Source organism: Amia ocellicauda, chromosome 20 (assembly GCF_036373705.1).
Source record: "Amia ocellicauda isolate fAmiCal2 chromosome 20, fAmiCal2.hap1, whole genome shotgun sequence".
NCBI lineage: Eukaryota > Metazoa > Chordata > Actinopteri > Amiiformes > Amiidae > Amia > Amia ocellicauda.
Genome location: NC_089869.1, coordinates 12,917,444 through 12,940,294, shown reverse-complemented (window position 1 = coordinate 12,940,294; position 22,851 = coordinate 12,917,444). Strand labels below are relative to the sequence as shown.

The 22,851-nt window shown below is 38.4% G+C and overlaps 1 protein-coding gene across 2 annotated transcripts in view; it reads right to left on the bottom strand.

Annotated features, from left to right (window-relative positions):
* hspa12a (heat shock protein 12A) overlaps positions 1-21,243 on the bottom strand; it is a 39,337-nt gene extending 18,094 nt beyond the window's left edge. Inside the window, exons 1-4 of one of the 2 annotated variants that reach the window (XM_066692930.1) lie at positions 20,784-21,243; positions 6,176-6,258; positions 4,628-4,755; positions 43-229 (exon numbers count right to left, since the gene is read on the bottom strand). In XM_066692930.1, coding sequence (XP_066549027.1) covers positions 43-229; positions 4,628-4,755; positions 6,176-6,258; positions 20,784-20,823 — 438 coding nt within the window. In that variant the 5' untranslated portion in view covers positions 20,824-21,243. The remainder of the gene's footprint in view (positions 1-42; positions 230-4,627; positions 4,756-6,175; positions 6,259-20,783) is intronic. The other variant, XM_066692929.1, reaches the window with a different exon arrangement.
* Positions 21,244-22,851: the final 1,608 nt, after the last annotated feature.

Here is a 22,851-nt window from a genome sequence, read left to right as displayed (position 1 = left end):
ATAAGCACATCCTTGATATTGAGGCAGATCGTGTGTCCTTACAGCAGTTGTGTGCAGCTTCATCTTGAATTTCTCCAGGTAGAGCCAGTGCTTGGACTCGCTGGGGTCCAGGTCATGATAGAAATCACGCGCCGCATAGCCAAAACTGTGGAACTTCCCCTCTGGGGTTAAAAGGATGGTGGTCGGCGTCTTCTGATTGGACACCCCAGGGTCTCCTCCCTCCCAGCGCCTGAGTGAAAACGAGTGAACAGATGGATTCTTATTGCACCTTACACAAGTACAAAACTAAAGGATGTACAATACCTAGGTGGCATGTTGGTATTGTATTGTTAATGACATCCAGACTGATATGACTATAAAAGCATGTTTTCCACTGCCTCCTGAGCCGCCGTGACAAGCACATTGGACAAGACCAGACTGCACTGAAGCTCAAGAGGGAACACACACTGATGTTGTTTGTTTATTCGTTGATTTCAATGAAAGGCCAGGGCTTATTAATAGCCTCTTTCCCCACAGTGACCTAGCGTACCATATGTTCTCCAAGCACTAAATACACTGAAGAAATGATCAGGCAGGTTTCACACCATGGAACATACTGTGAGACACTTACTGCAAACAATTGGCAGTCAACACATAAGACCAGCATTCTCAATATCATCATCCAAACCATGCTGGACAAAATACTTATTTACCAGTTACAAAGAGAAGTTGAACCAAGTTACTCCAAGACCTACATGTGCACAAACATATAGAGAGCACGATTACTCAAATTAATGATCACCACAGTGCCATTCCTGGTTGGGCTCCGGTACAGCTGACTAACGTCTTCTCAGTGTGCCACACAACCCGAGTCCTGAAACTGACTGGGTGCATTTTCTACTTCAGCTCCACAGCTTCTATGTCCATAAACAGAGAATTTAAGATACTATTTAAATATCTATGGTTTCCCCATTTGATCTGTAGCAATCAGGAAATATGTTCTAAATATTGTGATATAAAAAGGAAGACCTTGCCCCATGTATTTATTTTCAATTGTTTTTTGATGGAGTTTTTGTATTTTTCCGGACAACAATGAAGATGTTTGAATATCTGGTCCTGTAACAGATCAATAGGAATTTTGATTTATATTAAGAAGTACATGGAATGCTGTGTAAATAAGTTTGTCCTCCATTAGGCTTTTAAATATGCTTTATTACTCCCCAGTAAAGTGAAAGTAACTCTGCGTGTGCATTTCACACTAACAGAAACATGCAATTTGCATTGAGATTCCAGAAAACTCCACATATCAGCCAAGGTTTTCCTCATTTACATCTCACCACAATGACTTTGCAATGCTGGGTATTGGCATGCACTCCTGTAAAATACTGTGAAATCTTTAATCTTAAACAGGTGATGCATTTATTCAGCATTTTGATTTGTTGAACTGACACACTTAACCACCCCTCAACAACAATATACTGAAACATTAGTGCTCAATAAAAATGAACAGCCCATCAATATCTATCCACATTTCACAATGCATGCATTATGGAAAATAACTATTCATGACTATCGGCTTTATTTTAGGTTCCAAACACGGCATGTTAACCATCTGTATGCCAGTGACACCCCATTACATCTCTCTAGGTCAAAGATATTTAGCAGGTAACAGGCCAACCCCAGTTATTTGGAAATTATGTAACTTTGTGCCAAATTGTCCAGCTTAATCTTTACAGTAAATTCTCTTTCAATGTTTCACTTTACACTTGGGCTTTCACTTAGTCCAATTCATGGCCCCGTTCCTCATACCTGTTTTGACTAATTCAGGCTAATCAGACGTTAGCCGGATTCAGTTAATCCGATAATTTACGACAGGCTATCTCCATTCCTTGAAGCCAAATAGAGGCTAAACTTAACTGGATCCCGACTTAAGAAATCCGTAGACGTGCGCATGCTCGTGCTGCCTGACAAGGGGGGATTGCGGAGCACTGAAACACTGATCTGCACCAAAGATTATGTCAAAACACAGAGTCACCCTGAATGAGCAAGAATGTTCTCATGAAATGACATATAACACAACTAATTGCAACACTGCTGATGTTGCCAAGTCCAGAGGTGAAGCATGGCTAACATTTATTTAATTTTAAATACATATTTTTATTAGCCTACACAGGCTACATATTTAGCCCAATATAATAATTTCAGACAATTTAAATCTGCATGCTTGCAGTAATGCAACGTAACATGGACAGAGTCTGCTGCACCAGAATAGTTAGCTCTCTATTGCTTTGTCATATTTTACCTTTGTTCTTATTATAAATATATAATATTCTAGTATTATGTTGTACTAATTAATCTGTCTGATATAAATGGTTTCTTTGCCTTTGTATCCTAATTAACAGGAAATCATCCAATCATAATGACCTATGAGCTAAACACTATTAGATCACATTATAAAACAAATATTTAAGCAATGATTTCTGACAAATAAGTTTATTTCCTACACCTTCCTCAAATCTCTGGCAGAATAGACTCTCTGAATATTCTTGAGTGGAGGACAGAGCCTGGGTAAAAACACTTGGCTTCAATATTTGAAATGAGGCAGATGGATACACCTGGATCATATGGAAATAACTGAGGTCATGGATGATGTATAGTATTATCCAAAATCTGATACCCTACTGTCTAGCACTGACATTGTATAATGTCATTAAATGCTGGAATATTTGCATCAATTGATTAATTGTAGCTCATTTTTAATTGCATGTAAGTGATAAAGTCATAAGCACCTGTACATTAATGCTGTGAAATGATTTCCTGTTCACAAAATCTGACTCATTTGGTCCTGAGGTGCCTTGATGGGATCTGACTGCAGTCCAGCAACAATGACGTTGGGGATCTTTGCATAATAATGTAGTCTATAAAACTATAGCGACAGGATTACCTATTCATTAAATTGCATATAATCTTGTAGCAGCAGCTTTGCTGATATTTCCAACCGAGTATGGGAATGCGCCACTAGCAAAAAAGCACAGCTCTATGCATATACTCTGTGTAGCACGGCTGTGCCGGGTGGTGTGGGCACTGTACGGCTCAAGTACATTTCTTAGGTAAATTATACCTTGCTGACTGAATCCATAGCGCTCAAATAGAAAAACATGAATGATGCAAATTATCTTGGTAATCTCTCAGCACTCGTTCCCTATGAAAATCTGATCAAATTAAAATGGCTCCTTGATCTGTAAGGATCTGCTTTCATTGGGTTTAAGGTTAAGGATGTGTTCCTATGGTAACTTACTCAGCTGGACTTTAAGCTTGCTTTGAGGAATGGAAAAAGCCAGACTTTTGTCAAGTTATCCTGAAACTCAGTTAGTCAGCTATGAGGAACGGGGCCCTGATAATCTTATCCAGTAGAAGAGGTGGATGATGTATTCTCCCAGATGCTTTCAATTAACTTCCATAGGCTTGCTTCTTATCTTTTTTTCTAATTTGGACAGCATCCCAATGCACATTATTCACATAAATTCTGGGCATCAATACTAATCTCTTATTCAAAAATAAAGAGACAAAAATTATTAGGGCATGTACCATTACATTTCCAAAGCCATTTGTCCAGAGCCATGTGACAGGAGTCAGAGATACTAAAGCACTTTGCCAGCGAATAACAACAGCAAACCCATTAGAAATATTAAACACACAGGCATTCATCTTCTGATAAGGTTAATTCACTTTACTACAAAGTGGCACAGAGAGACGGCTTCTCATTTATTTTGGGCAGCCGGGCAAACAACAAATTCCAGTGCAATTAAAGATTTCACCACAACCGAACACATCAGAGCACTTAAAACATTGCAAAAGGTATTTTAGCTCTAGGGTTCTTCTCCTTCCAATTAAGTAGCATGGGCTTTTGAGTTCATGTTTATTATTAAAGCCTTGGAAAGCAATACAGAAAAAAACTATAAATTGGTAGAGAAGGAGGTATTGTAAGTTCCTTCAAAGCTTGATTATTTTTGCCCTTCATCGTATCAACACTTTGGACACCTGCCACAGACACAAATACAGCGCTATCAATCAACTACAATTACCATTTAAAAAACAAAATGCTTGTCCATACAGTGTTGTAACCTTACTTATGAACCATCTAGTTTACTACTTACAAACTAACACTAACTATAAAATGCATTTCTATTCTTTTCATTTAAGAATTGGGTAATTACACAGACCGGCAAGCTTTTTCTTTCTCTAGGTTGGACTTTCTTAAGTTGGTCTCTCTAGTCAAAAGAAAACAGCTGATCTACAAAACTCTTGATAAACAAGCAATATTAGTATATCTAGGGTATATCTAGGGAGTATCTTTACAGGTTTATATTCATATGTTCACAGCATAAGCAGTAAATTCCCAAAAATATAAGAATAACATAATTATATTTAAAATGAAAGTATTTAATTAATATGAATCAACTGGCAGTTGTGAAATTCCTTAAAGAGTGATGCTGCACTTTTGCAAGATTTTTGAGCTCCCTCTTGCCCAGGCTGGGCTCTGTTAAAGAGACTCCTCCAGCACAGCTCGTCTCTGCGGCTCCTCAGACAGGCTGACACCACGTCCGGGCTCTGTGCCAGCACCCCACTGCTGCATTGCAGAGCTCACCTCATGGTGTGGATGCACTCCGGCTCCTTGGAGAAGCTGTAGGCATAGCCACTGGACGTGGTGCCAAAATCGATGGCCACCACCACCGTGAACGACGGCCCCTCCGGGACATTCTGATCAGGATCTTTCTGCAGGATGAGAGAAGACAGGGGGTCTTAACAGCCCACAGAAACTCCTGGGTTCAGAGTAAATCTTGTGTAGTAAGAGAACGCCATTCATTTTCCAGTGCCCAGTAAATCTGAGGATTGATGCTATGGAAGTTTTGTTTAACGTTAATTTTTAATCTGACCTCTGGTTCTTTCAATTCCTGAGCTGTGAGGCAGTTTTTCCTTTTGCTGCGTTGGCATTTTTGGGCTGCAAACAAGTTTGGGTTCAGCACTGTACTGTGTTAATATTAAAGCCTCACTAAAATGTTATTCCTTTGATACTTATTTGTCCAGCTTGTTTACCTGGGGAGAGAAACAACAGTTAAAAGTACTGGCACAGAATGAATCTCAGGGAATGGGGGATCGTTGAGCAGTCTGAATGAGGCTAGATATTAGTAATACATTAATGAATTCGCAGCATTATAGCAATCAGACCTATGGCTTTTACGCCTTAGTACCCACCATTTAATCTACTGTATATTACAGACAGGTTGACTTTGGGGTCTATACTACACTGGCAGTATTTCATACAGAGAGACCACAGCATAATTCAACAGTGTTTCGTAAAGCACTGCTTGGCAGAAACTCAGAACATAGTGACAGTGGCTGTGGATTGCAGGCAACGTTATTAATTTCTTTAGCTTTGTTTAATACATTTGGAAATTGACACATTTATTTTTCTGTGTCTTTGCTTTCAATTTTGCAGCCAACTGCATCACTTTAACAACACAAGCAGTTCCCGCCAGAGATATAAAACATTCATCAAACTTTTCACTTTTGTATTCAGATTCCTTTCAGCCAAGACCAAAAACCCATTACATTTTTTAAGAACTCTAAAATAAGAAATCTCTTGAGAGTCCTTCAGTGGCTGCATTGTAAGCATTTATGTATTTATTTATGCATGTAGATTGACACAGTGAGTTTAAGGGTGACTATGCTCAATCCCAAGTATGTAACTGTGCAGGAAATGGTTTCAACTGTGAAACAAACTCGAGCCATACTGTTCTCTAGTCTTTATTGCCACTATGAGTAATTATCTTTTTTGTTTTGTTAAATGACAGAATTCCATTCTGACCCCTCCATCACCCTTGAGGTTCCACAATTTGACATCTGCTCTAACAGCGATATAGTACAAACTGATACAGAAACCCTATGTTTTAAACAAACACTTGCGATTAAAGATACTTTCCCAATTCAGTCTGAAACCACGGGTGCTCTGAATTGTTCTGTATGTCATGAGTCTGAGAGGAGAGTTTTTAATATGCCTCAATGCTAAGTGCACTGGGCCCCCTACATTTTATTGTAATTGCCTTGACAATTGCTAAATAAGATCTAAAAAAAAAAAAAAAAAAGTGTTCCTGTGGTTAGCATCTATTTATTTAGCCGACTTCTGCCATCTTACCAAAGAATGTGAGGGAGACAGGGGTGTGATCCCAGGATCCCCCAAGCTCTTCGCAGGAGATGAGTAAGCAGAAGAAACTGAATCTGAAAATAGAAGAGAAGATTGTAAGCAAGTGACTGGAATATGAGCACAGCATAATGGCTTGAAGGACAGACCCAGCAGCAATCTGAAACTCTTTTGTAATTAATTCAATTCATTAGCATTTTTTTATTTATTTAAATGTTTTAAAACTAAAATTATTTCATTTGTTTCTTTCAGCTCTCAGGAGCAGACAAGTTCATCACAAAAACTACAGAAACAGGTTGCAAGTCATACATATATGGCTGATATGGAGGGAAAGGGCAGACATTAAGCCATTTGGCAAGTTCTGCAGGTTGCATGCAGTTCAGCACCCTGGTTCTTGCGTAAACATGGTCTGGACAAGACCGCACCCAGCTGCCTCCAGACTCTTATCTGTCCCAATATGGCCTCCAGTCCTGGAGTGAACACTGAGTTGAAGTGGGGATATAGTTCACATAATCCATATACTCCTCCTCTCTCTCTTCATAAAAAACACCACTTACAGTAATTCAGTTTCTATACCTGTACAAGCAGTTTAAAAACACACATAGAACAGACTTAACAAGCTGAAGGAGGAAATAAATCTGGAACATATTCAAATGTTTGTCAATTTAGAATGCTCAAGAACTTGTTCAATAAAATGGATGGGCCTGGTTAAATGCCTATTTGCTAAATGTCCTAGTTGTTTCTTTCACTGCTCATACACAAAAACTCAAGATCACATCCCAAACATGTTGACAACACTGCTATATCTGGAAGTTAGACCAGACCAGCTTATCTCTGTATGAACACAACATTTTTCTGAGCAGAAACCCAAACAGCAATCACAAAACATAATAATACAATATTTCTGTTTAATATAGGAAGCAATTCTGAAGTTGCTATAGAGTTTACACTCGATCAGGAAAAATAATTTTGAAAATACTTTCTCAGATCACAAAACGGGGAGATATTATGGCACACAATATTTTATTTTCACTTTCCATTAATGGAGTGTTATTTTGAAAACTATGTAACATTCCAAGGTGTTGAAAAGCCTACAGTTCGTGCCTTTTTTAAAATGACATTTGAGGAAAATTAGGATTGAATTATTCAATGCCACAATCATTAGCTACACTTAATAGCACTTGTAAAAAGGTCTTCACAATACAGATTGTGGCTGGAGTCTTGTATATTAACGGTGGCTGAAGATTGCCTCTCAGCAGGGTTGCGTGTTATTTCTCTGTCTTCCAGATTGCCTTCCTTTCATTCACAGGAAAACTGAATGGTCACAGGCAACACAATGCACTTACTGTTCCATTACAAGGCTGAATTAGAGACCACCTGAAGATCAATTCCATCTATTCTGTTTTTTTTTTTTCTTAACTTTGAAACGCCTCCTTGAAAAGATTTAAAAAAAATAAAAATAAAAATCTATACTTAGGGTTCAAAAAGATTATCATTAATAGGAGTTTACAACGAGAGTTGTACCATGGCCCACTCTTTCTCCATTAGGATGCTGGATATATAGGAGAGGTTAAAATAAGGGAGAATTGGACTGAGCCCAGAACAAAGAACATTTGGAGGATATTTGATAAAGCCATTTTAAATTCTGAGAGTGAATAACAAAGTCAGTGTGAAGGGTTATTTCATACTGTCCCACAGACAAGTAACCCCAGCCATACTTCTGGAAACAAAGACAATTGGAAAGTCTGAGTAACATCTAGATTAACAATAATTATATGGAGTGGAAACCAAATCATTCTGTGGAAGCGGATTGAAAAGGTCTTATATTTTTCCGCGAGCCTTTTCATCTTGACAACCATTTTGTTGCACTTTACCCAAGAGTCATGCTAAACAGGACACAGTAAATTTCAAATCAGGAAGTTCCAAACAAGTAAATCATAAAAAATACATATATTTAATTAAACATCTACAACCTGGAAACAGCCAACTCCAAGTCCTTTCAGTCATTTACATAATGCCTTTATGAGTGACTAAAGGCAAAGGTACAAAACCATAACAAAACACAAAAAATACAGCATATTTCTAATTAAAATGCGAATGGTATATTCATATGCTGCTATTTATAGATATGCTAAGTAGATATGCTATTGCAAAGCAGTTATGATTGTCTGTGCAGTTTCCCTTTACATCCTCCAAGCTTGGAATGTTACACAATCTCTAACAGGAAGCTGGGCAGGTCACAAGGGGCAATTCCACAGAGGCTTTCTCCGGGAGTGAACCTCAACATCTCTGCCAACGGAGAACACATTCGTTTGAGGAGGAATCTGCAGAGCAGCAATAATGCACAGACAAAATAAAATGGACTGTAGACAGAAATCAAAGGGTTTTATTTCGTAGAGGCTGGCTATTCCTTTTTCTGCATTTAAAAAGTAAATTGCCCAGAGCTTAGCTGAGCTGACTGGGTAGAAGACATGCTCATAAGCCCCCTGCAGGTAAGAGCAATCTTCAGATATCCTGGAGGAAAAATCCCACAGCGATCAACCAACATTGAGATCATCATACATTCAATATACGCAGTAGGTGTTTATAGAACAACAGTAAAGAATTCAAATACTTATTCATTAAACAAAAATAGAGTTGTTTGCATGTGTTCTCAGATGTAAACACCGACTCCGGCAGTGTTTAACCAGCTTAGTCACTTTTTCCGCCCCAATTGTGGATTCATAAATAGGTATTACAATCACTGGCAAGTCCATTCAAACTAAAAGACTAAAAAGACTATCAGAAATTCAACCTCCCTCAATAATCTCATTTAAAATTTTGAATCTTGTGATAATGATTTTTACATCCAATTCTTCAGTTCATGTAGGGATAAAAAAACATATATATAGTAGTTATTCTGAACATTAACACTGTATTGTAGTACATAAAGTAAATACCTTTCACTATAATTCAGTCTATTATAGTAGTAGGTTATCTGCTCCATTTTAAGGCCAAACAGCGTGAACTACAACCCTATCCAACACTAGAATTTCAAGCAAGGCTCATACAAATCTAAATCAGACGCAGTGCATGCATAAAGATGTATACAAGTAATTATATTGTATGTTTACTGTTGTGCAGCATCCATTTACATACACATGATGTTTACTGATCAATAAGTATTAGCAAAGACCATGATTAGTGAAGAGGAACGCATTTCTCCTTCACAGTGCCATTCATTTTCTAAATGAGATCTAATTACAGGCAACTTCAGTCAGTAGGACACTTTACTGCTTCATAACATTCAAAACTGTATCACATTATTATTGGCGTTATTTATTAGAACACCTCACTGTGGATATAAATACTGGACAATATATTTCTAATCCATGGCAGTATGACAGTTAGGAAAATCCACTGGTATTGGGAAACTTTTGGCTACATTACAATACCTTATTTTACAATAATTCTACATATTTACTGCAATCTGTCCAGGTAGAAATAATCTATGCCATGGAGCTTATCTGTGTAGAACCAGGAACCCAAACTGTCAAAGTAATCTCTTCATTACAGATATTATAAAAAGACTGGCAACTCACTTCTGGAGAGCAAACTTATTTTATTCGTTCAAGAAATATACACAAATATAATGCATTTAACTTACTACATTTCTTATAATTTTAAGTTTCATATAATTAAACATGAAAACAGCCCAACAAAATAATAGACCTAAAAGTATAATGGATGAACATACAGTTAATGTGTTGTACATATGACGTAATAAATAGTAGTTATGCACTAAAAGAGCAAAACAGCAATTACTTCATGTGCATTTAAATATTTTTATTTAACACACTCACACAACATATTTCAGCTTTATTCAAGAATGGGAAATGGCTGCTTTATGCTGTAAATGGGAGTTCACAACCAGAATAAAGCTGCAGGTTTTTAATATTGCATAGGAAATCTAATTTTACATTTTCCTTCTATCTCTGTCAGACACACGTACTGTGCATTTCCATTTACCTGGGAAGTGTTGGCTTTAGATAAAGGAAGCTAATCTATTAAAAGCTTTTAACCTATGACCTGTGAGTACAAGCTGAAAATCAGGTTCGACATTCCCTTTTTTGTTCAGACAGCCGAGTCAACATCAAGTATCAAGTGCATCATGACATCATGAAAGTGATGCAAATAGATATGACTTTGGTAGAAACATTTTTTCTCCAGGGCCACAACATGCATCCAGATCAGCAAACAGCAATGGCAACTCCTAGATTTCCTATGGGGTCTAGTGTAAAATCTCATTGGAAGATAAAATACAACTTTATAGGGTTTACATTGCTAAAACCCAATTGAGAGCTCTACTTTCATACTAGTAAATTCTAGAAAAGCCCTTCAAGCAACACAAAGAATGGCAATGTCATTCCAATGTATTCAGTCTTCACTGGTGACTTAATTTGTTGGCAGTAATGTTTTACATGTCCTTGCATTTTTGTAACCGTTACACACCATCATTAAAGACTAGTAAAGCAGTAGTAAAAACTGATTGATTAAATGCAGACATGGATAAATGACTGCAATGCTTTAAAAAACTAGACTTAGCTTGAAGATAATTGCATGATGTGCATGATCCACTTTTACTAGTGGCAGTATGATACTATTCAAGACCAAGGTCAGCATTGAAGTTAGACATTATAATTGTCCTTTTCTGCAGTAATTAGATCATGGTCAGAAAAAACATTGTGTACGCCAACACAAACACTATTCAGTCAGACAATTAAAATTCCCTAAATAAAAACTAAGTTATTCAACCTTTTTTTGTATCCCCATCTTTGGATTGAAACTGTAGACTGAAAATGAAAGCCTCACTAGACTTAATCTTTAACACATATTAGTAAAGCTGAATGATTGGTCTACCATAGTTCCTTTTTAGTTTGTCATAGAAATCATGAAAATTTTTATAAATGCAGTGTCATGTTCAGCATGTTTTCCCAGAAGGCTATGTTTCAAATAAAGGCAGCCCATGAACCATGCCAGAGCCTACTCAGACACATCAGACTATGTATCCACCACTACAAGAGAGAAGGGAACACATTTCCATCTAATGATAAATCATTTAGTAAGTGTGAGCACCCTCCTGCAGAGAGAATACATAATCTGAACAGAGTTAAGCTAGTCATCATTCTCTCTTTAGAGGGCAGAATAAAATGTGGTGCTTTACTGTACACAGTTATAACAGATTTAGAAAAGTAACTTCCATGCATGATCAATAAAGGCCTACACAATGTTTGCAGATATAGTTGAATGTTTAAACCAAATGAAATGATAATTCTCAGTGATGTTTTGTTAAAGTTTCTCATGAAATATATTAATTTATTATGATTTAAAATGTGCATATCTTCAGGGAGAGTCAAGCTAAAGTTGGTCAGTAAATGGATGTAAGTATTATTGCTTTACAAGACAGAGTACTGTAGTGTAAGGCATGTTAAGTATAGTATCAAGCCTTCCCATCAGTCAGGCTCGGAGATGCTCCATGAGGTCTCTTTCAAAAACTCAAGATGACTGACAGGCCATTCATGAGACTAGGAGTGGTGGTGGCAATAGCAGCAGCAGTGCGAGTTAGTCAGGGAACTCCATTAAAATCAACTCCGCCATCAAACCAATCGTCACAGTCATCTAAAACTGCCTCTGTATTTTAGATATCCATCTTACAGAAAAATCAAAAGGGGCATACTGGAGGCAGGAGGGCACGTTTTTGGTCACTCTCTTAAAACCTACTCTATGTCTTACAATATGTGTACATTCATTCATTCTATGACATGGTAAACTATGAAAGTACAAGGAAGCCAAGAGGTCATTTTTCAACTCCGTCCAGCTGGCCAGATTCCCAGACAAAAAGCACAAGAAACATGTGTTGCAACAGCTGGAGTTCATACAGAGCACATCAGATTCCTTAATTCTCCCTCACACTCATCTGACGGCTTCCAGGAATAGTTTAGATGCTAGAATGCAAACTATTACACCATTCAAGAAGTCACAATGAAGTTCAAAATTATCCCACCACCCATTCTACACAAAGCATAAGAAAGAGTGTATTGTATATTATATTTTAATGTATATTTAATGATACATTCAATTAAATAAAAAAAAAATTGAATAAAGGCCTGTTCAGTAATGTCTTGGCCTGTTAAGAAATTCCTTTGTTCCCTTATAAATTAATGTTGCACATTCTGTCACAAAATCCTGTACTTCCACATTTTCCCCCTTTTAATACATGTCTTTCACTAGCTTGGGTTGCACCATTCTGACATTATTTTCTGTGTATTCATTAAAAAGTACAAGTTATTTAATAACAAATTATTAAATTGACATCTGAAGGACCTTACTGATGATTAATTGGTGGTAGTCGGTTTCTATTATCGATATATTATTTATACATGTATTGATTACAAAAGTACACCATTGAATTGTTAAAGAATTTAAGAAATGTAGCTTTAGTGGGGGAATAATATATTTTACTTGAATGCTTCAGGCAGTGTGTCTGTGTTAATGTTCAGCTGAAAACAGTCCAAGAAACAATAGCCATGTTATTTTTCCCTTTATATTCAACCTGAAAAAAAAATATTGCAACAGGAGGGTAAGGTACATAAACCCACTTAGAAGACAGCCAGGGAAAACAAATTAGAAATAGTTAAAATAACACTTATACAGACATCATTCATTAGCACTGGCAAAAAAGAAACGGTTCTCAGGAGTCTTGGATCAATGTATAGATTGTGCATGCAAGGCCAGATAATATTGCACTGCACTGCACTGCAATAGGCTGCATGTCTAAGACAAAAATACATTTGCTGCATTGAAATGAGCATAGCTGAAAGGATTATTATTGATGCCTGAAAGCACAAACCAAGGTTTACCCCACTAATCTAATAGCTATGATTAGATTAGTTTTCTCCCAGAAACACAAATATAATACCTCAGCTGCCTACCAGCAAGATATTTCTCTTAAACATGGTATATGTTTTTTATGATTGCATTGCTTTGTTGGATATACTACATATTGAGATATAGTCATTTTACATATTCTCAAACAATCTGGTATAACACTTAGGATAGTGCTGATTTTAAACAAAAAGTTTCTGAAAATCGATAAGAATTAACAAAAAAAAGTAGAATTAGCAAAGATGCATTAATGTTAAAGAATCTCAATTCTGAGGCCTAGACACCAGCTAGACTGGGAACAGGTGCCAAAGAAAATGTAACTTACTAACAAATATTGGGAAAAGATATTTCATTTTAAAAGCACATCAAACATCATACCAAGAACCTGTTCAGTTCATAGGACCAAAGCACTTTGGAGTCATAAAACGGAGGTCTAATCCGTGGACTCTAGAATGACATACTGCACTGTAAGGTGAAACACCATCACAAAAAAACTTCAATAAAGCACTAAACCTGAGCAGCAGGCAATCATGAAGTTAGTGTACAAAGGAATTCCTACTCTTCCACTGGATCAAATGAAATTGTAAATCTAGAATTGTATGCAAATTATGCTTCCAAAGTACAAAACAAGTTAAAACACATTCTTAGTCTAAAGATGACTTTTCAAACACATTTTTTGTGAAAGGGTAAAATAAATTACAGTCACTGAAGAGAGTACGTGGTTTATCCTGCAATGACAGTTGTTTGCAAGGAGCCATGTTTATTATGCTTGTAGCTGAACTGAACTCACCCGATTAGGTTTTTTGATCAATAAGCTACTAGACAAGATAAAGGGCACAATGACCTACAGACACCATAACGGTCTGCATGGAGACAATCCATGAGCAACATAGCCTTTTTAGTTCAGTAAAATGCAGGACTGAGATTAAATAAATACATTTCTACTTCAGCCAGGCGACATTTGTCGTTCAATGAAGGACACTCAGGCAGCAATGTGTAAATCACATTAGAATACAAACTGCCTAAAACCCTTCACTAGCATGCCCCCTATGAGTGCTCTTTCAGCATTGCCTTTCCCTGCCTATCCTTTTATCCTTTATCTAATATATCTGAAGCATCATGTCATTCTAATATTCGTCGGTTATACAAAGTGAGGTTAAACACAATGGATTACAAGTGTCCCAACATAGTGAAGAAGAGTATATCCATCAAAAGAATCTGTAAATTCTTGCCAATACTTTCCCATGATGCCCTATGAGTGTAGTTTTCCAGAATGTATTACAAGGATCGAAAACATTTTTCAGGAGGAGAATTCATTTTCAAACATCTCTTGGATCACTGAAACCACCCCAAAAAATACTGTTTGCACACTCCCCAATGTAGCGCCTCCCTCAGTGTCTCCACACAGCTGGTTTTGGTTTGTTTTGCATTGTCTACTCTCAGGGGAACCCTAAGTCTTCACGTCACACTTGCCTGCTGATATTCTCTGGAGCGAGTTTGCAACCCAACCCCTGAGGAGCACGCTCTACAGGAGAGCACTGCATTCCACAGAGGCCTCAGGGTTAGAGGCGTCTTAAACCTGATACATCACTCGACTCATTATCCCCCCCGTTATTGTTCCCTGTCTATCATTCCCAAACTCCCCCCATCAGCATGCAGAACAAGTACATCTACCCATGCAATTTTGGAAACCTCCATTAGATGTAATTTTTCAATTGTTTCCAGGCTATGTAAACAGGATACCGCAATCCAGTATGCATCACTCCCTGTCTTTCTGTGTTTCAGCTCACCAGCCTTTCCACAATGCAGTCATTCTTCTGGAGACTTTCCAACACACCCTGTGTAGTAAAATACTGTTAGCCATCCAATCTAGTTGATGATTTCAGAAATATCACTTTTCTGTGAAGAACACCTTTCTGACATAAATTATAATGTTAGGGCAATCAGATTCCCACAAATGGAGTGTGTGAGAGCTGATGTAATGGGCTGATTAATAGACCCCAGCAGTTTCTAAAGGAATAGGATGCTCGTCTCAAATAGTCTGGGATAATTAATTCTCATTTTGCTGTGCGTACAGGTTGCAGTGGTTTCAAAATGAATGGCTGTCTTAAGTGACCAGATTCTGCACTCCGAAAATGTGAAAAGGATAAGAAAAGCCAACATACTGCACTTAATATTGGTAAAAATGGAGTAAGAGCCTACAGGAAGAATGTCAGCAAATTGTCTTGCTTTTAAACCTGTGTCATTGTCTCAAGTGTCAGTATGATTTGAATAATGTCAAGTATAATTTATGCGGTACAACATCAGGAATTTGAAAAATAATGTACAACTGAATTCCCAAGTCATGAATGCACTGAAAGTCAATCACCATGCTGCAAAGAGTAGCAACACCAGAAACGAGGCTGTCAGGATGCTCATTCATTCATTTTAGCAAACCCAAGTCCAGTATAAGATTGATTAAAAATGTAAATTAGAAAATAAAAATAAAGCAATGTGGATTTCCAGTAAATACCGACCTGTTTAATCTTTATGCAGAACCTCTACTGTCAGTATAAGTTATACACTGTAAAACATTACAACAGACATTATAATCTTGCCAGAAAAATGCAACTCCGCTTTGATAACCCCTACAGCACCATCCCACTGATCAATTTTACACTGGTATCTTGAAACAGAATGTAATCTGAAGATGGAAGGCTTTTGAATTAAACTAAATCTTCACATTGTCCTCCAAACACTTTTGCAGGTAGTGTATTCTCTGCTAAACATACAGAGATACAAAGAAACAGGCAACACAAATATTTTACAATATACTCGCACATATCAAACATCAGATGCCAGCAACAACGAACATTAGATGCGTGTAATGTATACTTCTGTTAAAAAGAAGATTCATTGATTGTGTTGAAAGGGTAATAGCAGGAATATGGGAGAAAGGGAACAGGATCACCCCTCATTCATATGCCAGCTGCTCAGAAGACAGACCTTCAGTGCTGTTCAAAGTCACCTCGTTGTTTACGTCTTTAAACAATGTCCTCGAAGCTGCACATAACTTCATATTTCCCCCACAAGCCTAATTATGCAAATTCAACATAGCTTGCAATGCAGGGAATGGAAGAAATGTCTGCAATGCTCAGCCCTGCCTTTTGAATTTAGAGTGGATTGCTGCAACTGCTTTTTTTTTTTAATGCCTTACCCTGCCTGGTCTTTCAGTTGCCCAGTCTCATTTGTGGGTAGCTGTATTGAATGCCCTAGAGGGAGTGTTAAAATGAGACCACCAAGTTCTCTCCAAACATTTTAGGTTACTCCATGTATCCCAACCGGGGAACACAATAATGTCTAGCAGATATTTACTTGGACGAAGGGCAGTTTTATATAAATAAATAAACGCAAAATCTCTATAAACAGAGACCATGAGATACTTCAGTCTGTTTGTGTTTATTTGATGTTCAAAATACCAAAGAGGACCTTAAAACTGTTTCTTGTATATTTGGCATTACAATCATTTTTATTTTTATTTTCAGTTCTCAAAAAAATTACTAATGAAAGATAAGGGTAAAACTTGCATAAGTTACTACAGACTGGTGTTACTAAATACTGTATATTAAATGGAATTAACTTCAAAGAGCCCTGTACATTATATAACTGTCCACCTTAATATATTGCTACAATAAAGCCAAACCAATGAGTGTACAATGAGAAGTATGATTTGTACATTGACTTTAATTAATGAACCATGTATAAGACAACATGGCTGTCAGGTCATCCTATCGATAATCCATTCTTTATCTTTCACCTTCACATGCTACATCAATGGGCAGGGTATTAATAGCAAGGTATTACAATCTAATGTATGCTATATGCAAGTATGCACCATTTAATTGGGAAGAGAAAAAAACATATCCCAATAAACTGAAATAAATCATTAGTTATGGTGGATGAAGATTCAGAGCACACTATAAACAGACATTCAGGAAAAATAAAGGATTTATCTATCTTCTGGAAATATTTAGTGGAAAAATATTGACAAGGCAGTTTGATTCTTCATAATGTTCATATTTATTGATGCACAGTTGTATTGAATTTCAGCATCACACCACTGAATATGAAGATTAATGCATAATTTGCCAAATACAATTTCCCATTTTGAGACAAACTACTTTTGATCGGTGGTTTCACAAAACATTAAGTGAAACAATGACTAAAACATCCTTGTAACTTATAACACGGAAAACTGCAGAACATTCAAACAGACGCAGTGGGGTTCTTGGATCTGGAAGTTATTGAATGACTTCTCTAATTTGTAACCTGCAAAATTCACAGATATTAAAATAACAGAACTGGTCAGGAAAGTCCATTTTGACATAAACATGTACATATATAAAGGGCAACAGTTTCCTTTTCACTATATCTGTAATAAATCAATGTTGAGCTCCAAGTATGAAGGGTTGACTTCAGGCCTGGCTACACTCTGATCTATGAACTGGCAAATCTGCTTATGCCGGGCAGAAACAACAATGCACCCCCCCCAGCCCGGACTCCATTCGTAGTTCAGATACCAGAAGCTGTGCTCCCTGTGGATTCCCAGGTAAGATCAATGGCACAGAGCAAACAGAGTGAAAAAGCAGGACACAGCTTATTTTGAGACTCATCCCATACACTGTGAGAGAGCAGCTTCCAACAGCTGAACCAATATCAGCACAGAACCAGTCAATGCATGACTGTTTGTGGTGAAAAATATCTTCCATTACACTGACAACTTTACTGTATTCCAGTGCAATAATGTGCAATAAAAATCAAAGAATTAATCATAATGTTGATCGTAGGGTGGAAATTTTAAAATTCACATGGAAAGATCACCTGAAGGTAAAGGCAGATATAAAAATTAAGACTGGAGTTTCTACACCTTTAAATGCACATGAATCGAACAACTGACTTAATACCACATTCTGTGTAAGATTTCCAATACATTAGGAAAAGTTACTATTAACGGCCTTTCTATGACACTCAATGGGGAAATAAATTGAATTTTTAAATTGTACCCCTATTGTCATTAGACAAGTAAAAATTGCACTATAACCATGTTTACACTTCAAAAAAGTTACCCATCATCTTGTTATGAAACTCTCCTCAGAGACAAAGACTAGCAAGTGCACCTGATTGCTACAAATCTAATTACATCTTAATGAGGCTACAGTTTGACATGTCTGAAGCAACATTTTACTAACTGTGTGAGGAATAAGCCAACAAACTGTTTAAACCCTTTGACGAGGTGTGAGTGCAAGCTTAACCTCCTCTTTGCCACACTGTCAAAATTGTTTTCCTGGTTTCTGAAAGGGAATGCGCTATGTTTTAGCAGAAAGTAGAACAGGAGCATGTGTTCCACTGGTCGAACAATGGGTGCTTTGTGGCTGCTTCCCAAACAGCCATCATGGGAATATGCATGACAAGTACCCCCCACAATACAGACTTCACTGAAGTATTTTAGACCTACTATGGTCTCATTGCCTGAGCAAGGGCAACACTATCTGCACACAAGATGCTCTCAGCTGGAGGTTCAAAGTGAAAGTTCTCCAGGCTTTTTGATTGCTTACATACATCAACTTCAGCTTTGAGAGTTACCTCATCCTTTTTGGTGTAACATATATGTCCTGGTTCCAGATTGTGTGTTTAAAAGGGTGCTGACCATTACAATAAATGGTCATTCATAAAAAGAGCTCATTGGCTGGAAGCTCATTAACGCACCTGCAGGACTTGAATCCCTTGTGTATAACTCCAGGCCCCAAGAACCACTGGTTCATCCCCTTGTTGTTCAATCCATGTACTATAAAAGCCAGCCTGTGGCACAGATATGAGGGGAGGTTCGGTCTTTAAGTTAAGCAACTTGTGAGCTACAATCAGCCCTGAGACAAAACCACAATATGCTCAGCATTGAGACACAGCTGTAGCACAGCTTAGTAACAGCAATAGGAGGAAAAAATAAAGGTCTGATTTAATGGCATTGCTTATTTCCAAGTAATGTTGTAAGACATCTTGGACTTGGACCTGAATTAGTTATAATACTGTGATGTCCCTGTTGCCTTGGGATAAACTTCCAGTGATCATTTACCACAGCATGTGTATACCATCCACAAATGTCAGCTGATGGAGAACAACTCAAACACTAGCAGAATGTGGGGAGAGATCCTGGATGCTATTCACACTTATTCTCACATTCCTACTTATAACTTTAAGTCCTGCTTCATACTTGTATGATATTCCTTAAGCAAGTTAATAAAGAAGAAAACCAATAATAATTGAAATGAATCATTCATTACTATACATCACAAATACACAGGTTACAGCAACATCTGCAATGCACTGATAGAACAATTTTGAACCATATGAAATAGAATTGTCATTTTATGGATTGGTTTGGGCGGCAAAATATTTCAACTGTTCCTAAAGCAGGCAAATAAAAACTGAATTTATTTTCTTAAAATGTACTTTTTCAAAACCACAATCCCATTGCACTGATGCAGGCCTGTATAATTTCAAACACTAAGCACAGCATCTTCTAAACGCAGCATTTCACATTGCCGTATAAAAGCTGTTCTATCCCTCAAGTGATGTAAAGCAGAGTTCTGAATTAGATGCAGGGACCACTCCCATGTTAGATCATGACACTTCATGATAAACTACTGCTCTGTCATTTCAAAGGACGCATTTCCCCCCCATGTGTCACCTCCTCTAAACCCCTTCACTAAGCTCTTGCTGTATCACACCAAAGTACATAAAGTCCCCCCCCCCTTTAAAAACAATCCTAATGCAAATGATCAAATGCTGTTGTATTGCACTAGAAGATGTTAAAAGACCATAACTAAGTGACAGTACCAACAAAACAACAACCAGTAAATACATTTTGCTACAACTGTCGTGGAGGAAGGGGATGCTTCACAGCAGGATGAAAGCAGTGCGGTGTGACTGCAGTGGAGCAGGCGCAGGCGCAGGCGCAGGCCGCCGGTGTGCGCCGCAGTGTTGTTTCACCTGGCGAGGAGCAGCGCGGTTTTGCTGCATTGAGTCCGAGTCCCTCAGAGAGCGGCCATGTGACCGGAGCCGCACTGCCAGCAGCGCATCCCGCACACTGAGCCTTGTGTGATTTAAATGTTAGATCTCTAAAGCAGAGGGGGTTCCTTCCGACAAGATTTGTTATATGCTTATTTTAAACTATTCCATATCAAATTACTAAGCACATTGCAAGTTATTGGGCATTGCAGCACAACGCTCAATCAAAGAACGAATTCAGGTGTTACAATAGTAGCAGTTAACTGATCAACTCCGCACGGCTACAAATGTATCTTTTTTCATAACCTTGTAAAAGTAATCCCAACTTCTGAAGCGTGCAGGAGACGCGAGGTTTCAAGAAGTGCTCTGAGCATGAAAATGCATCTGTGACTGAGATTTTCTTGTGTAAAGAAAGGTCACCCCTTTCTCTCCTTCCAATACCATATTAAACGTATGTGAAACCTTTTGTATGAAGGTCTGAAGGACATCGATGCATGCCAATAAATGGCAGACACGCAGGCTTGACACAGCTGGGCTGCTGCAGAGATACACGCCTGTCTACGGAGGGCTCGCTCTTGCAGTACTTTCCTAGCACTGCAGCACAGTTTTCAATCACAATTTAAAGACATTTTACCTGCAGTCCCGGTGTCTGTCGCTGATTCCTTCTCGGTCATGGTACCCCGCTGTTTTGTTTTTCTTTAAAGGACCCCAAAACAGTTAAACCATTTAGCACTGGGGGGAAAGAGGTCGTTGCTCACTTTTCAGCTCGTATCGCCGGGGATAAAAGCCTACTGTAGTGCGCCGCAGGGGCTCGTCCCCCCTTTCCTCCTAAGTGCCTTCACTCGGATGGCGCGGTAAATTTCACATACAGAAAGCCCCGTCAGACTGACCCATGAAGCGAAAAGCCTGTTGTTGGATGGGGGGATCTCGCAAAAGGAGGACAGCAGCGCTGGCTGGTTTCTGATGGCCAGTTTTTTGCACGGAGCCCCTCCCCTCACTCTTCGCTACAGTGCTCTGGCAAGGAAATGCTTCCCATTCCGCAGTACTGCAACCTGAAACAGAAACCGCCGAGCTGAGTGCAGTAGTAGGCGGCTAGACCCCCCCCCGGTATTGAATTAGACTCAACGTTTTCATTAAAAAAGCGCCACCGACGCTAATTGCTATTATTGGCTTTGCGTGCTGTCGTCGCACAGTGGAAGGGACGGCGCACGGCTGAATTGCGGGCACGTACGCAACTTGCTGAGACAGGGACTGTACATATCCGTGCTTTGTGTTTTCACAATGAATCGCCTATTTCTGGTGTCATTCCAACTTTGTTTTGTTTCCCATGAAAAGTCCTGTCTGCTCCCCATGTGACAATTTGCATAACTGCATAAATAAGGCTTGTAACTTTTTCGTATAGTTCTTTGTGGAACTGAGTTTGGAAAAGTCTTGTCCCATTCTAATAAGGAGAATTATATAATTGTATTAACATTAATATGTATATTTGCTGGGGGAAGGGAAAAGGACAAATGTCATTCGTATCTGTAATTTGAGAGTTGTTCTCCCCTCCTTCATCTCTGCATGAAACTAGTCTCATTCAGACAGTTTCCATACTTTTCTTGTACTATTATACTCCTATGCAGATCCATCCATCCATCCATTTTCAAAACCACTTATCCTGGTGAGGATCACAGGGAAGCCAGAGCCAATCCCAGCAGGCATAGGGCACAAGGCAGGAATACACCCAGGATGAGATACCACTGGGCCTCTTAAGCAGATATTTCACATTATTTTTTTACATTAAATTACCCATTTATATAGTTGGGTTTTTACTGTACTGGAGCAATCTAAGTATAGTACTTTGCTCAAGGGTACAATGGCAGAGTCCCCCTACCTGGGATTGAACCCTTGACCCTACTCTCAGAAGTCAAGAGTCCTTATCCCTATGGCACACTGCTGCCCTTGTATGGATTAAAGAGCCTCAGCCTACTTAAGTGAAGGTGTCACCATTCTCCCATACTGATTCAATGGTAATGCTTAAAAAAACACACACACACACACATTAGTAATTTACAGCTGACCACAGTGCTCTAATAGGATTATTGCATGAACAATATTTCAGTGAATGGAGAAAAGCACGACGCACTGTAAGATGTGTGGTGATTTATCTTTCCCTAAAAGCACAATCAGACAGTCTCGGCTCTGGGACTAATCTGATAGAAAGCCTCTGTCCAGAGTGGAGAATGAGCACCTTGGTCGGTCAGTGTTATATGTAGACAGCACTCTGCTTGCACATGCATCACAGACCACTCAATCACCCCTAGTCCCTGTGCTCCAACTCCCACAGGACTGAGGGATGCGGTGGATCTCTAACACACTGCACAACAGTCAGCAGATTGTGTGCCGGACCGGGGCGTGAGCAACATCCAATTATATCTGCAGTACGAAAGGAAAAGCCCAGTCTGACACGGTGCATCTCAGAGTGTTTGGTTTTCAAGGGGCAGTGCAGGATGTTAGTGGAAGGTTAGTTTTATTAAAAAAACATTATTCTGTTAGAGTGTTAAATGTGAAACTAATAAGCAATTATTTTATTGTCTAGTTATTTCCTATAAGCATGAAATCATACGGCTCATACAATAATGAATATAGCTTTAAGCAAGTACACAAGTACACAGGTATTTCACAGTGTTTGTTATCTTGCTTTTAGCACACCTATATGT